At 35.7% G+C, this 19138-nt stretch overlaps 1 protein-coding gene across 3 annotated transcripts in view; it reads left to right on the top strand.

Moving 5' to 3' along the window:
- The window catches only part of LOC150108792 (kinesin-like protein KIF11-B), a 706328-nt gene that overhangs the window by 378418 nt on the left and 308772 nt on the right, over positions 1-19138 (top strand). For all 3 annotated transcript variants that reach the window (XM_090403242.1, XM_090403252.1, XM_090403263.1), the window contains exon 16: positions 1884-2012. In XM_090403242.1, the coding sequence (XP_090259368.1) occupies positions 1884-2012 (129 nt within the window). The remainder of the gene's footprint in view (positions 1-1883; positions 2013-19138) is intronic.

Below are 19138 nucleotides of genomic sequence, written 5' to 3' on the forward strand. Positions count from 1 at the left end.
TTAATTTATTCTACCTAATCAACTTTTCCACTACCTTGAGATACTAATTGGTCTCTAATTTGCCACTTCTGTCTTCATTAGGTAATGGAAGGAACTGTGTTGTCCCCTTTCGACAGCACTAATTATCACTTAGCCAAGAAATTGGCAGCTACACTCAGTGAGTTCGTAAGTCACTCCCCTTCCTACATAAAAAAATACACATTACTTCATAAACAAAATTAGAAACATCACACTCAAAAACAAAAATGCATTAGTCAGCTTTGACATAATTGTCCTTTTCACATATATCCCAATCAACGATACTATTCTTATTTTACAGAACATATCTCCACCTGACATCATGGCCCTCTTTACCCATGTACTCTGCTTTGGGTATTTCGTGTGGCAAAATAATTCTTACCCACAAAAAAAAAAAAGAAGGTACAGCCACGGGCTCACCACTTTCCTTCCCAATAGCCAACTTTTACATGGAAGACTTCGAGCAATGAGCTCTAGATTCGTCCAGCCTAAAGTCCAAAGCTTCCTCAGATATGTTGATACTTTTTTTGCCATTTACCCCCACAACCACAAAACATTAAATACATTCCTAAGCCGCCTGAACAAACAACACAATACAACAACTCTCTTCCTTTTCTAGACACGTTCGTCACACGTCTTCCCCTCAGGCTGTCTCTCCTTAACAGTCTACTGCAAAGATACACACACATGCCAATAAAAATTCATATCACCATTCAACACAAAAACTAGGAGTCATCAGCACCCTCAAACACAAAGTCCTAACAATTTGTTCCAATGAACAAGCTCTGAACCAAGAATTTGAAATCATTAACTAAACATTTGTAAAAAAAAAAAAAAAAATGGCTACAATAAAAAAAAACAGTTCACAAGATCTTCCATAAAAATGTTATTGAAAATAAAAAAAGATTACAAGAATGTCATAACCATACCCTACATTAGGAGCATTTCAGAAAAAAATAGATAGAACATGATTTAAATACAACATTACAACTACCTTCAAATCCCCAACAAAATTAAGAAATTTACTTAGCTCTTCCAAAGATCCTCTTCCATACCTGGCCCACCCAGAAGTTTACAAAATTCAATGTACAGGGTGGCCTTAAATTAACTTTTCTTCTTTGGAGGTATCTGTAGCTAAAACTAATACATACACGGAATGAGACCACATTTTATATTGAGACTTTCGAAGGCATGGAGAGATGAATTCCGTGAAAAAAAGATTTAGTACCAAAATGTCACCAATAGGGGAAATTTTGGTGCTGGCAGAGCCGAAAGCAGTCAGATATTTGCAGATAAAAAGATTATGTAAACGGATAAAAAGGATTATGCTTGATTAGACTTGAGTCCAGTTAGGGTAGACACACATGAAAATAATAATGTCCATCCGTCGTTATACTTCTAAATAAATCTGCTACAAGTCTGCAAGATTCCCTGACTAAATTGTCCTCCAAGGATATTTAAGGATGTTCCACCCAAGACAATCAGAATTTCATTGTTTTTATTAACAATTACAAATTGTAATTCAGTATTTCTTATGTCTCTAATTGAGCTGCCTTTAGCTCTTTATTAAGAAATTTTGTCGATATCAATCCACTTTTAAATCTTTCATCTTCCATTATATTTAAATAATCATGACTTGAGATTAATCCTGTTTGTACATTCTTGAATTAGCTAAATACATTCTTCAATGATAAACCTAAAAACTAAAGAGCATCTGAAATCTGTTTCCAACATATTTCAAATACTCTTTATTTTTCAGATTTATTATTTCACTATAAAGTTTACTACATATGTAAAGATTAATATTTAAAAATTATAGAAAGAATTTGACTTAATATAGTTATTGCCACATATTTTTGTTTTAGGAATCTGCACTTACAACACAATCTCTGTTTATCTCTGAGAAATTTATTCCTGTGATCACTGACTTGCTAACAGTGCTAAAGTATCAAGAGGAGGCAATTCAGAATCATAGAAAGTTGGTACATTCTAAGGTAATATTCATCATTCTGTTCTATTAAACAGCTTGGGAAATTTATGGATTGATCCAATGATAAAGCAGTTTTATTACATTGAGTATATTAATATCTGTTGCCTATTCAAGTATTGTTACAAATAACACTTTAATACCATCAATGAAAGGTGGTCCATTATGAACTTGAACAACAGTAACCTCTCTCTTAAACACTGGAAGCAATACCTTCTTGTCTAGATTAATTGCCGGCCTGGTTGGCCAAGTGGTTAGCATATCCACTCTCCAGCCAAAAGACCGCTGGTTCAAATCCTGCTGTGGGCATGGATGTTTGTGATTGTCTTTAAAAATACAAGTAGTGGGCAGTAGATGGCGTTGATGTAGATGATGGTAGTTGTGGTTCATTGTAGTTGATGGAGACAAAGAGCTGTATCCTCCCTTGATGAGTCTTTGGACTCCCTGGAGGTGTCATGTAATAATAATGATATATTCTCTAGCCAGTTTGCTTGTTATTCAGGATGAAAATCCTCATCTGAATTCATGTGTCTGGTAACTAACTTTTATTTACAAAGCTTTTGAAATCAAGGCAGGGGTTGCTGTATGGAAGTGATTATTATTGTAATGATTTATTTAAATCTGCTACAATAAGTTTTCTTTGACATAGGTAGCCATATATTTCCTTATGGATATCATCATGAAAAATTGATTGTACTGACTGGAGTACAGCACAACAGAATTTGTTTTGACCATAGTTCATCTGTCCTTGAAACAGTGAATTAAAGAACATAATATAATACAAGCAGCTGCAACTTCATTTCCAAAAATGGACACAGTTATTTTTTACATTTCACAGTCATTTGTAACTCTAAATTGCAAGACAGCAAAGAAAGTAATCAAAACAGTTTTTTTTGGAGATTATCACAGATATCCTGCAACAAACTTAATTGCTATTAAATAGGCTTCAGCTTGATAGGACAATGTCAAAAGGAATTCCAGATCCACTCTTATTTGCTTTCTTGGCTGACTGTGTGTGGATAGTGTCTTCACTCTGCAACAAACAAGTTCAAACCTCACTGTAACATGGGCACATATGAATGCTATCAGTTGATAATTGAATCTCGTCAACTTGTGTAAGACCAAAACCTTATATAAATAAAAACATGAAACTTGAAAAAGTTTCATGTTTGGTCTATTTTAAGCAGAATTCTTCATCATCCAATCCTTATCTTACCCTGATATTAATATATGATAGATTTATATCCTTTTTACACATAAATAAGTTGAACTACCACCAGAGTGGTCTATAACATGAGCCAGAAAAGAAAGGGCTTGATGATATGTCTTCCACCTTTCTTCAGACCTAGATCACAATAGATGTATAGTTGTTAGCCTTAAAGTAAAATGCATTTGTTTGATATTATATACTAGCATCCAAAACCTAAGGAAGAACACTATTTATGAGGATCGCATCATCTTCCTATTTTGTATTATGCCTCGGGGCCTGTTACAGTCTCGTTCCATCTTTTATATTGTCTTCCAACTGATCTCTTCCCCACGGGTTTGTATTCAAGGATTTGTTTGACGATTCTACTGTTGCCTATTCTTTGAATGTGCTTTTTCCATTTCCATCTATAATTGTGGATATATTCTATTATTGGTTGTTTATTCATTTCTTTTATGAACTTACAAGGTGTATCATGCGGTTCTCCTCATAAATCTCATTTCTGCTGCAGTTATTCTTCTCTCGTCTCCTTTTTTTGATTGTCCATGCCTCACTTCCATAAGTCAGCACTGGTCTTGCTAATGTTTTATAAGCTCTAATCTGAGTATATCTTTGTACCTTTGAAGGTTTAAAAACTTGATTTATAATATTTAAAACTCTATTGAAATTTGTGTAATTTTCATTTCTATGTCTTTTTCTTCGCTGTAGGTTAGGTGATATCCAAGGTATTTGAAAGAGTTGACTTGTTCAATAATCGTATTGCCTAAACAGATTTTATTTATTTGTTTTCTTCCCTTAAAGGCAAGTACCTTTGTCTTCTCTTTTGAAATTTCCATATTAAATTTTTTTATTATTAGATTGAGATGATGGATAGAGTACTGCAGATCAGTTTCAGAGGTTGCAAGTATAGCCTGATCATTGTGTCTATATTAGTGCATTTGTTAATTGGGATATAACCATGTACTGTGAGCCTCCAATGTCTTACTATAGAATTCATATAGATTGTGAAGAGAATTGGTGATAGGCTACAGCCTTGCCTTATTCCCCTGTTTATAGGTTCCCAGTCAGAGATTCTTCCATTAACTTTGACTGCAATCATGTTGTCTGTATATGTATCATGGATCGCTTTAATTAGGTGATGAGGAACTCTATCATTTATTAATATTTCAAAAAAAAAGTTTATTTCAGTTAACTCTGTCAAACGCCTTAGAATAAGCAATAAAAGCAATATGGGTTTCCACATTGTATTCTTCATGTTTTCCAATAAAATTTTTAAGGTAAAGTATCCATCTGCACAAGAGCGACCTCTCCTGAATCCATTCTGCTCTTCTCCTATCTTATCTTCATAGAATTGGGACAGTCTATTTTTCAGAATTTCACTATAGATTTTATATCCAGGGGTGCTTAAGGGTCAAAGCTGTATAACTGAGAGGAGACCTCCACATAGCCTTTAAAGGAATGCGGAGAACCGACCAGGGCTTCTGACCTAATGTCCAATCCTCACCTTCTCGTGGTGCACCCTGTTGGGTATCTACTTTGATACTGAACGAACGAGGATGGGCTGGCAATTTGGGATTTAGCCGACCAAATTGTATTCTTATTGGTTAAATCAAAATAAAAAATGATGGTACAACATGACAAAATTTCATGCCGGCTGGGGCGTCGCCCGGTTAAACAAGGCCCCCGTTGTTTTCGCCAGGGAACCAGGGCGAACAGCGAAAAGTCAGCTACTGGAACAAATATGAAAACAAACCCCAACTCAACATCACCAGAGTTAAAGATCGGTACTATCAACGTAAGAAGCCTGAATGGCAAAGAAATGGAGCTAGCTGAGGAATTAGATAAGTACCAGATCGACATAATAGGGGTGACTGAAACAAAAAAGACCAAAACTGGTGAGATCTTTCTGAGCAATAAATACAAAATGTTATATTCAGGCAATGACAATCAAGGAAAAGAAGGAGTAGCCATAGTATTCAACACAAAATACGAGGCTAATCTTCTTGAATGGCAGTCAGTCTCAAGTAGAGTAATGTGGGCAAATATGAGAATGGGGAACTGGACAATGAGACTTATTTGTGCCTATGGTCCCACAGAAGGTTCTACTAAGGTAGAAGTAGAGGAATTTTTTGAGGCTTTAGAAAAAGCAACTGACACAATGAAAAAGGAAAAGTTGGTCCTTGTTGGGGATCTAAATAGTAGAGTAGGAAATGACTGTGAGACATACAAAAATATTTTGGGAAAATTTGGAGAAAAGAGCAAAGCTAATAATAATGGCAAATATCTGTTGGATTTCTGCTCAGGACATGGACTGGTTATTACTAACACCATGTTCCAACATAAAAATGTGCACAAATTCACATGGAGAGAAGAGACTAGGAATAAGAAAAGTCTCATTGACTATGTTATTGTTGATAGTGATGTTTTCTCCCTGGTGCAGGACACCAGAGTGTACAGAGGATTTGAAATTGGAAGTGATCACTATTTAGTCTTGAGCAGGATAAAATTGAATTTCATATTGAAAAGAATAACATGTAAGAAAGTTTTAAAGCGAATAAAAGTTGAGCAGCTCTCAGATGTGAACTGTAGACTAAAATACAGAAATATTATTGAAAAGAAAATGAAAGAGTTTGAGAACAGGAATCAAACCTTGGAGATTCAGTGGCAAACTCTGAAGGAAACATTGATTGATTCTGCCAGAGAGGCATGTGGTGAGGTTGTGTGCAAGGATAAAAAAATCAGAACTCCCTGGTGGACACAGGAAGTTAAAGAGGCAGTGAAGGAAAAGAAGAAAGCATATCAAAAGTTCCTGGCAAATAAGTCAGCTTTTACTCTTACAGAATACAGAGACAAATGTAAGAAAGCTAAACAGTGTGTAAAACTGGCTAAACAAAAGTCATGGGAGGACTTTGGCAAGAATATAGAAAATAAATATCAAGAAGGTGGCAAAATATTCTGGAGGTTGTTGAAGAAGCTTAGGAATGGAGGAAAGTGTGCTGTAAAAGGAATTAGAGATGATAAAGGTGAAATGAAAACAGGAGAAAAAGATATCCTTGAAGTATGGAGTAATTAATTTGAAAAACTGCTAAATGAAACAAGCAGTGATGACAGCACAGTGGTAAAAAACACTGACCAGGCATGCAGTCAGGAATACATATCCATACTTGAAGTAGAAAAAGTCATCAAAGGCTTGAAATGTGGAAAGGCAGCAGGAGTAGATGATATTCGACCAGAAATGCTGAAGTATGGTGGTATAAGAGTCTTACAGTGGCTGCACTGCATTGTTCAGAAAGCCTGGACAGAGGGACGAATTCCCGATGATTGGAGTAAAGCTCTCATAGTACCCATATATAAAAAGGGAAATAAGACTGAATGTGAGAATTACAGAGGTATTTCCCTACTGAGTGTTCCCGGCAAGATCTATGCAAGTATACTTGAGAAACGGTTGAGAAGAATTGTGGAAGAAAAGCTTGGTGAAGAACAAGCTGGATTCAGGCCAAATAGAGGCTGTCAAGATCAGATCTTCACTTTACGACAAATAGTCGAGAAAGCATGGAAATATAACAAAGATCTGTATTTAAGTTTTGTCGATTTGGAAAAGGCATATGACAAGGTGCCAAGAGAGAAGCTATTCAATACGCTGCAGTTATATGGTGTCAATGGGGCATTATATCAAGCAATACTTAGTCTTTATTTGAGTTGTGAGTCAGCAGTTAGAATTGAAGGAAGTTCAGGAAGATGGTTTAATGTTAAATCTGGTGTGAGACAAGGATGTACATTATCCCCTCTGTTATTCATTATCTATATGGATCACATTATGAAGGAATGTGGTATTAAACCTGATATCAAAATTGGAGATGTTAATGTCAGCTCTTTGCTTTATGCGGATGATGTTATACTTCTAAATAAATCCGCTACAAGTCTGCAAGATTCTCTGACTAAATTGAATAGCTGTTGTAATAGATATGGTATGAAGGTCAGCAATAAAAAGACAAAGACAATGAAAATAGGCAGAATCATTGAAAATGTCAACTGTGTTGTGAATGGAGAACCTGTGGAACAAGTAAAACATTTCAGCTACTTAGGCACAATTTTTACTGAAGATGGTAAACTAAATATAGAAATAGACAACAGAATCAGCAAAGCTGGTATCGTGGGAAGTCAATTGAATAAATTCATATGGAATAAGAGAGAAATTAGTCGGAACACTAAATTAGCTGTATACAAGACTGTGTTCAAACCAATTTTAACTTATGGATCTGAGAGCTGGGTCAGAAGTAAAACACTTGACCAAAGACTAGAGACCGCAGATATGAGAGTCCTGAGAAAGATTAGAGGCGTGAACAGATGGCATCAATGGCAATATCATATTAAAAATGAGGATATTAGGAAAGAACTTGACATTGTCAGCATCCAGGAATGCATTAGCAGAGCTAATCTCAGATGGTATGGTCACTTAAATAGAATGGGAGAGGAAAGATTAGCAAAACAAGTGTTCTCTGCCAGGTTGGCAGGAAAACGACCCAGAGGAAGACCAAGATATAGGTGGATTGATACGGTACAAAGTGCCTTAGATGATAGAAATATAAGATCTGATAATGTTGGAGTCTTGACAAGTAACAGACTGATTTGGAGGAAAATTGTAGATAGGAAGTTAGTAATGATGTAATTTTTTCATGTAGTACTGTCATATCCTGTACACCCCTTGAGGGTACATGGCAGGAATTTGATGATGATGATGATGATGATGATGATTTTATATCCAGAGTTTAGAAGACTAAACTCTATAATTTTAGGAGACTATAATTTTCAAAATTAATAATATCACCCTTCTTGTGTATAGGAATGACTATTGCCTTTTGCCAGTCTTTTGGTGGTGGTGGTTCACCATTCCATATTGAATGATATATGCACGTAAACACAAGAAAGATATCTAACCAAATATTTTGGTCTGGAAATAGCAGACCATCCTCAGTGGCATTACAAGAATAGTTTTAAAAAATATATACAAGCTAGAATACTAACAATAGATCGCTAAAAATAGAACATGCTGCGTGATGTTATATCACTAAGTATTAAGTATAAAACGGAACATTTTGAAGTAGAGACATGATTGAAAAAAAAAAAAAAAAGTAAAATAAAATGAGTAATCTTGATTAGATGTTCCGAGATTTTTGATATAGATATACAGTCATTACGATTCAGGTTGGGACGATGGAGTAAGGCCTCCACGCTTTCCTTGAAAAACGTTCGAACCTATAACAGGATCTATGTAAGAGGCGAGTCCTGGACCAAAAGATGCTGTGGTCTGTTTCAATCCCGTGTTGAGCCAATCCAGACTTTTCAGGTTTGTTGTGAAGAATGGAGGATTGATGTTCTTGGATTCTTTTTTCAAGAGAACGTCCAGTCTGTCCAAAATAGGAAAGATCACAGTTGCAAGGAATTTGATAAACTCCAGGAAGAGATAAAGTTGAGTTGTCTTTAGGAGAAGGAAAATGAGAAGACAATTTGTTCTCTGGACGTTCTCTTGAAAAAAGAATCCAAGAACATCAATCCTCCATTCTTTACAACAAACCTGAAATGTCTGGATTGGCTCAACAAGGGATTGAAACCGACCACAGCATCTTTTGGTCCAGGACTCGCCTCTTGCAAAAAATCCCGTTATAGGTTTGAACGTTTGTTCAAGGAAAGCGTGGAGGCCTTACTCCATCATCCCAACCTGAATCGTAATGACTGTATATCTATATCAAAAATCTGGGAAAGTCTAATCACGATTACTCATTAAATTTTTTTTTTTTTTTTCAATCATGTCTCTACTTCAAAATATTCCGTTTCATACTTGGTGATATAACATTACGCGGCGTGTTCTATTTTTAACAATCTATTGTTAGTATTCTAGCTTGTATATTTTTTTTAAAACTATTCTTGTAATACCACTGAGGATGGTCTGCTATTTCCAGACCGAAATATTTGGTTAATTAAATATCTTTCTTGTGTTTACGTGCATATATCATTCAGTCTTATGTCACATTGCACTTCTTATCCATGTTATTCAACAGGTGTTACAAAATTGTATCCAGATTTAGCTGGATGTTTATAGATGTCATGGCCAGTTGGGAGGTTAATTTACCAAATTTGCTGTTTTAAGTACCTTAAAACAGCAAATACCATTCCATATTTTATTTATTAGTTTAAGAAAATGAATTTTGAGGTTTTGGCCCTTCATATTTGATTAATTTAGTATTTAGCCCATCTTCACCTGCTGTTTTATGATTTTTACTTTACAACTTTCTAGATTGGTTTCTAACTCGTCTATTGATATAAGATCCAAGAGTGTCTCATTTTCTAAGTTTATTGTTTCAAAATCTTTATTATGAGTCCAAAGGTTTTTATAATAACTTATCCAGGTATTCTGATTGATGGGTGAAAGATGTGCATTTTCTCTTAGATTTCTATTTAAATTATTTAATATTATAAAAGTGTTGGACTGTGGGCATATAATATCTGTTTCAAGTTGAGAGACAGAGTTGTCCCAGGACTCTGTGTTTTTTTCTTACAGTTTAGCATTTGCTCTCTTTCTCTTGTATTCTATATAGTCATTTTGAGATTTTGTTGATAAGTATTTTTTAAAAGCATTCCTTTTGTCTTCAATAATTTGGGAAATTTGATCATCCCATTTTCTAATTCCGTTTCATGAATTTTTTATTAGCTATTACATAATCTATAATTGTCTGCGAACCATGTACTGACCAAGTATATTTATGGCAGTCTTTATGCTTAAAGAATGAATTTTGTGATTTTTAAACTCTTAAATACTGAGAAATCAATTAATTTTTTTCCGTTGCTATTGTATACATGTTCTCCATAGTTTCCTACACAATCAGAAATAGGGATGTCTCCAATTCTGGCATTAAGGTCTCCAAGTATGTTATCATTTTTATCTACCTTGTTCCACACATCTTGTAGCATATTCTAGAATTCATTACTTTCTTCCTCATTGCCTTCAATAGGGGCATAAACTGCAATAATTGTTAGGTGTTTTTGATTTAGCTGTATTCGAGCCTGTAATATTCTTTCATTGTGATGATATATGTAATTTCCTATATTGTTTTAGAATTATGGAGCATAAGCATTATTCCACAGTGGGCTCTTTCTTCTCTAGGAACACCAAAATAAATTTGGATGTAGTTTGATGTAAATTTGGTTCCTTTTTGCTTCCTCTTAGTTTCTGTTATAGCTGCAATTTTTATCTTTTTTTTTGTGTGATAGTATTTGGTCCAATTGACTTGACTTCACTATCCTTGTGTCCAATTCCCTCTACCTTCCAAGTTGCCATTTTGAAAATGTTTTCTTTTTTCCATTCTTATCCTTGGTCAGGCAGAGTCAAGAATCCGATATAGGCTGTCCAAATTTCCTTCCTTTATGAGACTTGAAAGCAAAGTAAGATGTCCTACAAATTGGTTCCTGGCCAAAGCGTTAAGCCTTAACTCCTCTTCTTCGTGCATTTCAATTGTGTGCTTTGCTGTAGAATAGCTGCATTAGCAGCTCTTCTGTCATGGGCATAAACTATGCTCAATGGACAAAATATTAGAGATACATTCCTAATAGTGTGTCTGTCCTCCTCTAGCACGAATAACAGCCTGGACTCTCTGAGGCATTTAATCTACCAGATGCTGGATTCCAACCATGCCTGTTGCAGCATTGTCCACAACTGTGCCTTAGATTTCATTCCCAGATATGTGAATCTGATGTCTCACTCTACAGCATCTCAGGGAGATTCGATCAGATTTAAATCGTGGGAACTTGGGGGCCAGCAGATAGGCCCGAACTGCTGGCCCCCAAGTTGAGGAGTGTTCCGCAAGCGATGCCACCAATGTTGCAGCCTGGTGGGGGTGGCACATTGTCCTGCAGGATGTACGAAGGCCACAAACGTGTGTAGGTGATCAGCCAGCACATTCTGGTAGCTCATAGTGTTTAAGGATCACTACCAGGCACACTTAAGGGACCTAATGTGTCACATCAGAAGTCTCCCCTAAACCACCACAGAGCCACCATTTCCTTGTACGTAGCTGGCCTGGCACGACGGGGGCCATGACCTTGTTGTAGCCGCCACACACCCTCTCATCAGCTTGGTACAGCTACAATTTTCCTCCAAATCAATCTGTTACCTGTCAAGATTCCAATATTATCAGATCTTATATTTCAATCTTCTAAGATACTTTTTTACTGCATCAACCCACCAATATCTGGGTCTTTTTCCTGCCAACCTAGCAGAGAACACTTTTCTTGCTAATTTATCCTCTCCCATTCTGTTTAAGTGACCATACCACTTGAGATTAGCTCTGCTAACACATTCCTGGATGCTAATAATGTCAAGTTCTTTCCTAATATCCTCTTTTTTAATATGATATTGGCATAGATGCCATTTGTTCACACACCTAATCTTTCTCAGGACTTTCATATCTGTGGTCTCTAGTCTTTGGTCAAGTGTTTTACTTCTAGCCCAGCTCTCAGATCCATAAGTTAAAATTGGTTTGAACACTGTTTTGTATACAGCTAATTTAGTGTTTTAACTAATTTCTCACTTATTCCATATAAATTTATTCTTTTGACTTCCTACCATACCAGCTTTATTGATTCTGTTGTCTATTTCCATATTTAACCTCCATATTGGCTGAGGTGGATGAAACAGTGAGACCAAATTGCACTTCTTATCCATGTTATTCAACAGGTGTTACAAAATTGTATCCAGATTTAGCTGGATGTTTATAGATGTCATGGCCAGTTGGGAGGTTAATTTACCATCTTCAATAAAAATTGTGCCTAAGTGGCTGAAATGTTTCACTTGCTCTATAGGTTCTCCATTCACGATGCAGTTGAGTTGATGTTTCAACGTTTCTGCTTATTGGTGATTTTCGTACCAAATTTGTTGCAACTGTTATTCAATTTAGTCAGGGAATCTTGCAGACTTGTACTGGATTTATTTAGAAGTATTACATCATCCACTTAAAGCAAAGAGCTGATGTCCAATTGATATCAGATTTAATACCACTTTCCTTCATAATGTGATCCATATAGATAATGAATAACAGAGGAGATAATGTACATTCTTGTCTGACACCAGATTTAACATTTTACCATCTTCCTGTGCTTCCTTCAATTCTAACTGCTGACATACAACTCAAATAGAGACAAAGTATTGCTTGATATAATGACCCACTGACACCATACCACTGTAGCGTTTTGAATAGATAATCTCTTTGTACCTTGTCCTGTGCCTTTTCCAGAAACAAAACTTAAATACAGATCTTTGTTATTATTATTATTCATGACATCTCCAAGGAGTCTGAAGACTCATCGCAGGAAGACACCTACTGTACAACTTCCATCTCCACTACTACACAGAACCTTACTACCAATCACCTACATCAGTGTTTCTCAAAGTTTGGTACGTGTACCCCGGGGGTACGCGAAAGGTCGTTAGGGGGTACTTGGCAAATTTTCAGCTATGCATAATTAAAGGAGTCATTATATTTTTCAACAAACAGTGCAATTAGAGACAACCGGTATAAAACGGCACTAACTAATAAATTACATTCCCCCCCCCCCCCCAACAGAAATTGCTCTATAGACCAAGCAAAACCATATGTTGCCCGTGGAACATATGCTTTTGCTTGACACTACCCCATCGTTAATGTGTTAAAACTAAGAAATATGTAGTGAATGTGTTTTAGATATATGGAATTCGGTTGAAGCGAATTAGCATTTCAACTCAACTGTTGAAATGCTAATTTGTCTTTTGTTCGTGCAATCTTTTGTTAATACCGCAGCAATCATATGCAGTTCACTGCTCTACGTATCTCAAGTCATGTAAATTACTGGTAATTTTTGCTTGAAATAATGGGAAAGAAGATGACGCTATTTGAGTAAATGACTTTGACGATGCACACAAAGAAATTGTTTGCATGCATTTCAGTTTTCAGTTTGTCAGTTGAAAAAAATTTCATTTTTTTTCTGAAAACTTTAGTTTCCGAAAATCCTGCACATATCTCGCAACACGATTTTTTAGCTTTAATTTCGGGGAAAAAAGTTAGTTATTATATTCAAGTAAATACGGTTTATTTTTTTTTAGCTTTCAGATTCTTATGTATGGATCATTGGTTAAAGATTCATTTTATAAAACCCCAAAAGAGAGCAATATAGCAAATACAAGTAGCTGTAAGCAACAAGAGAACGTTGATATTGCATCCGGATCAAATGAAATTGATGAGAGTGTGTTGTCTGACATCTCTAGAGAACCAACTAGGAAGAGGATGAAAACTCTCTGTAACTATGATATGAATTACTTGAAATGTGGATTTTCATGGATTGGAAATGAAGAGGAACCTATTCCAAATTTTGTTCTATTAAAAATAAATCATATTTTTTGTTTGCATGAACATATAAATTCAAATAAAATATTTAATTTTTAATTAATAATTTAAATTAATTTATTAATTTTAATTAATAGTTTAAATGAATTAATTAATTTTAATTAATTTATTCATTTTTAATTAATTAATTAGGGGTACTTGGTAATAATGAAAATTTAAGAAGGGGTATATGGATATCTGAAGTTTGAGAAACACTGACCTACATCAACACCATCTACTGTCCACAACCACCACCACAGCTAGTATTTTTTGTCTGTAAATTGCATGTGTTCTAAAGGGCCATGATTTATATTTATATTATATTACCATTATTTATCAACAATTTGTTGTAAAGTGAAAATCTGATCCTGACAGTCTCTATTTTGCATGAATCCAGCTTTGACTTAACCAAGCTACTCTTCCACAATCCTTCTGAACCGTTTTTCAAGTATATTTGCATAAATCTTACCAGAAGCACTCAGTAGAGAAATACCTCTGTAATTATCCATTCAATTTTCTTTTTCTTTTTATGTATGGGTGCTATGAGAGCTCTGCTCCAATCATCTGGCATTCGTCCTTCTTTACAGGCTTTCTGAACTATGCAGTGCAGCCACTGTAAGACTTTTATACCTCCATACTTGAGCATTTCTTATCGAATGTCATCTACACCAGTTGCCGTTCTACAATTCAGCCTTTTGATGGCTTTTTCTACTTCGGGTATGGATATGTATTTCTGATTGCATGCATTGTCACTGCTTGTTTCATTTAGCAATTTTTCGAAGTGATTACTCCATACTTCAAGGATATCTTTTTCTCCTGTTTTCATGTCACCTTCATGATCCCTAATTCCTTTTACAGCACTCTTTCCTCCATTTCTAAGCTTCTTCAACAACCTCCAGTATATTTTGCCACCTTCTTTGCCAGGAACGTTTGATATGCTTTATTATTTTCCATCACTTCCTCTTTAATTTTCTGTGTCCACCACGGAGTTCTGATTTTTTCATCTTTGCAGACAACCTCACCACATACCTCTCTGGCTGAATCGATGTTTTCTTCAGGGCTTGATATTGAATCTTCAAGGTTTGGTTCCTGTTCTAAAACTCTTTCATTTTTACTTGAATAACATTTGTGTGCAGTTCAGATTTGAGACCCGCTCAACTTTTATTCGCTTTAAAACTTTCTTACATGTTCTTCTTTTCAAAATGAAATTCAATTTTATTCTGCTCAAAACTAAATTGTGATCACTTCCAATTTCAAATCCGCCGTACACTCTAGTCCTGTACCAGAGAGGAGACATCACTATCAACAATAACATAGTCAATGAGACTTTTCTTATTCCTTGCCTTTTTTCCTCGTGTGAATTTGTGCACATTTTTATGTTGGAACATTGTGTCAGTAATAACTAGTCAATGTCCTAAGCAGAAATCCAACAAGTATTTGCCATTGTTATTAGCTTTGCTGTTTTCTCCAAATTTTCCCAAAATAGTTTTGTATGTCTGACAATCATTTCCTACTCTGCTACTTATATCCCCAACAACAACTAACTTTTCATTTCTCATTGTGTCAGTTTCTTTCTCTAAAGCCTCAAAAAATTCTTCCACGTCTACTTTAGTAGAACCTTCTGTGGTGCCATATGCACAAATAAGTTTCATTGTCCAGTTTCCCATTCTTATATTTGCTCACATCACTCTACTTGAAATTGCCTGCCATACAATAAAATTATCTTCATATTTAGTGTTGAATACTATGGCTACTCCTTCTTTTCCTTGATTGTCATTGTCTGAATATAACATTTTGTATTTATTGCTCAGAAAGATCTCAGCAGTTTTTGTCTTTTTTGTTTCAATCACCCCTATTATGTCAATCTGGTACTTATTCAATTCCTCAGCTAGCTCCATTTCGTTGCCATTCAGGCTTCTTATGTTGATAGTACTGATCTCGAACTATGGTGATGTTGAGTTTGGGTGTGTTTTAGGATATGTTCCAGTAGCTGACTTTTTGCTGTTCTCCCTGGTTCCCTGGGGAAAATAACGGGAGCCTTGTTTAACCAGGCAACTCATCAGCTGGCATGAAATTCTGTCATGTTGTACCATCATTTCATTGGTTTATGCCAATAAGAATACAATTTGTTTGATTAAATCCCAAATTGTCAGCCCATCCTTATTCCATCAGTATCCAGGTAGATACCTAACAGGCTGCACCACGAGAAGATGAGGATTGGACATTAGGTTAGAAGCTCTGGTGGTTTCTCCGCATTCTTTTAAAGGCTATGTGGAGGTCTCCTCTCATTTATACAGCTTTCCCCTTAGGCACCACTGGAACAATTCAAGAGATTAAAAAAGTTTGGAAAGAATATTACAGATACTTTTCCAGATGGAAGAAGATCGGAAAAGCACAGATAGAAAATGAAAAGGCATCATTTATAATAAAAGAAAACATTTTAAATGTATTAAACCAAATGAACTTATCTAGGTGGAGAGAAGAGGCAAGGAATAAGAAAAGTCTCATTGACTACGTTATTGTTGATAGTATGTTTTCTCCCTGGTGCAGGACACCAGAGTGTACAGACGATTTGAAATTGGAAGTGATCACTGTTTAGTTTTGAGCAGGATAAAATTGAATTTCATATTGAAAAGAATAACATGTAAGAAAGTTTTAAAGAGAATAAAAGTTGAGCAGCTCTCAGATGTGAACTGTAGACTAAAATACACAAGGTTATTGAAGAAAAAAATGAAAGAGTTTGAGAACAGGTACCAAAACTTGGAGATTCATTGGCAAGCCTTGAATAAAACTCGGATTGATTCAGCCAGAGAGGCATGTGGTGTGGTTGTCTGCAAGGATAGAAAAATCAGAACTTCATTGTGGACACAGGAAGTTAAAGAGGCAGTGAAAGAAAAGAAGAAATCATATCAAAAGTTCCTGGCAAATAAGTCAGCTTGTGCTCTTAAAGAATACTGAGACAAATGTAAGAAAGCTAAAGACTGTGTAAACCTGGCTAAACAAAAATCATGGGAGGACTTTGGCAAGAACATAGAAAATAAATATCAAGAAGGTGGAAAAATATTCTGGATGTTGTTGAAGAAGCTTAGAAATGGAGGAAAGAGTACTGTATCATCTCAAAAACCTATGCTGTCAAAGGACTTAGAGATGATAAAGGTGACATGAAAACGGCAGAAAAGGATATCCTTGAAGTATGAAGTAATTACTTCGAAAAATTGCTAAAAGAAACAAGCAGTGATGGCACAGTGGTAAAAAAACACGCATACAGTCAGGAATACATATCCATACTTGAAGTAGAAAAAGCTATTGAAGGCTGGAAATGTTGAAAGGCAGCAGGAGTAGATGATATTTGACCAGAAATGCTGAAGTATGGTGGTATAAAAGTCATACAGTGGTCAAAAGTATACAGTCCGCACTGCATAGTTCAGAAGGCCTCGTAAGAGGAACGAATTCCCGATGAATGGAGTAGAGTTCTCATAGTACTCATATATAAAAAGGGAAATAAAACTGAATGTGAGAATTACGGAGGTATTTCCTTCCTGAGTGTTCATGGTAAGATTTATGCAAGTATACTTTAGAATCGGCTGAGAAGAATTATGGAAGAAAAGCTTGGTGAAGAACACCTGGATTCAGATCAAATAGAGACTGTCAGGATCAGATCTTCACTTTACGACGAATAGTTGAAAAATCATGGGAATATAACAAAGATCTGTATTTAAGTTTTGTCGATCTGGAAAAGACATATGATATGGTGCAAAGAGAGAAGCTATTCAATATGCTACAGTTATATGGTGTCAATAGGACATTTTATCAAGCAATACTTAGTCTTTATTTGAGTTGTAAGTCAGCAGTTAGAATTGAAGGAAGTGCAAAAAGATGGTTTGATGTTAAATCTGGTGTCAGACAAGGATGTACATTATCCCGTTCTGTTATTCATTATCTGTATGGATTACATTATGAAGGAAAGTGGTATTAAATCTGATATCGAAATTGGAGATGTTAATGTCAGCTCTTTGCTTTATGCGGATGATGTTATACTTCTAAATAAATCCACTATAAGTCTGCAAGATTCCCTGAATAAATTGAATAACTGTTGTAATAGATATGGTATGAAGGTCAGCAATCAAAGACAATGAAAATAGGCAGAATCGTTGAAAATGTGAACTGCGTTGTGGATGGAGAACCTGTGGAACAAGTTAAACATTTCAGCTACTTAGGCATGATTTACCATTGGATGTTAGAGTAATTCCTAGTGGATTCACAGAAGAAACATCAACTCGGCTGGATGATTTTTTGGAGACCAATGAGGAAATCTCACCAGAAATGCTTTGGGAAGGAGTCAAGATGTTAATACAGGATACAGCGAAGACGTATCTCTGCCCAATAAGAAAACCAAGAGACCCATGGATATCAGATTCAACATGGGAACTACTCAAAAGAAGGTGGTTGGAAAAACAAAGAGACACAGGGACCAAAGAATACAAGAGATTACATAGAGAAATCAGAAGAGCCATCAAGCAGGACAAGGAAAAGTTCTATACTAATAAATGTGAAGTAATAGAGTTCCAGATGAGAAGGCATAATTATAAAAGGTTGTTTTATTTAGTTCGTGACTTAAAGCAAAAGCTTAAGCCTAAATTGAATGTCATCAAAGACAGGAATAGATCATTACTAACAGAAGAGTTGGAAATCAAAAACAGATGGAAAGAATACTGTGAGGAACTGTACAGCAGAGTGGATAAAGAAAATGTGGAGTGCTCCCACCAAGAAATTTTTGATTTGGAACCTCCTCCATTTAGGCATGAAGTTGAAAGAGCAGTTAAGCAGCTCAACAGCAATAAAGCTCCAGGTGCAGATGAAATCCCAGCAGAGTTAATTAAGGCCACAGGGGATGGAGGGATAAGAGTGTTTCATAGATTGATTACAATGATATGGGAGACAGGATCATGGCCTAGAGATTGGAAGAAGTCAGTTTTCATACCACTACACAAGAAAGGTGATATGAAGGCATGCAAGAATTATAGAACTATTAGTTTGATATCTCATGCAAGCAAAATTTTATTAAAGATCATGCTAAATAGGATTGAGGCCAAAGTTGAGGCAGAGATGCCTGAGGAACAAGCAGGTTTTAGGAAAGGTAGGGGCACCAGAGATCAGATCCTTTGCCTTAGACAGATCATAGAAAAATATAAAGAATTCAGACTCCCTCTGGTAATGTGTTTCTTATACTACTCTAAAGCTTTTGACTGTGTTGAGCATGTGAAACTGGGGAAAGTAATGAAAAGAATGGGTTTTCCTCAACACACTATCAGGTTGATAGTCAACTTGTATAAGGAGCAAGAAGCCACAGTAAGAACAGGTGTTGGATTGACTGACTGGCTTCAAGTTGGAAAAGGAGTTAGACAAGGATGTTTACTTTCTCCTCACTTGTTTAGTATATATGCAGAGGACATCATGCGTGAAGCATTGGATGAGCTCAGGACAGGAATTATGATAGGAAGTAGATTGATCAGT

This window comes from Typopeltis vanoorti, chromosome 2, assembly GCF_054136105.1.
Source record: "Typopeltis vanoorti isolate ZY-2024b chromosome 2, IOZ_Tvanoo_1.0, whole genome shotgun sequence".
NCBI lineage: Eukaryota > Metazoa > Arthropoda > Arachnida > Uropygi > Thelyphonidae > Typopeltis > Typopeltis vanoorti.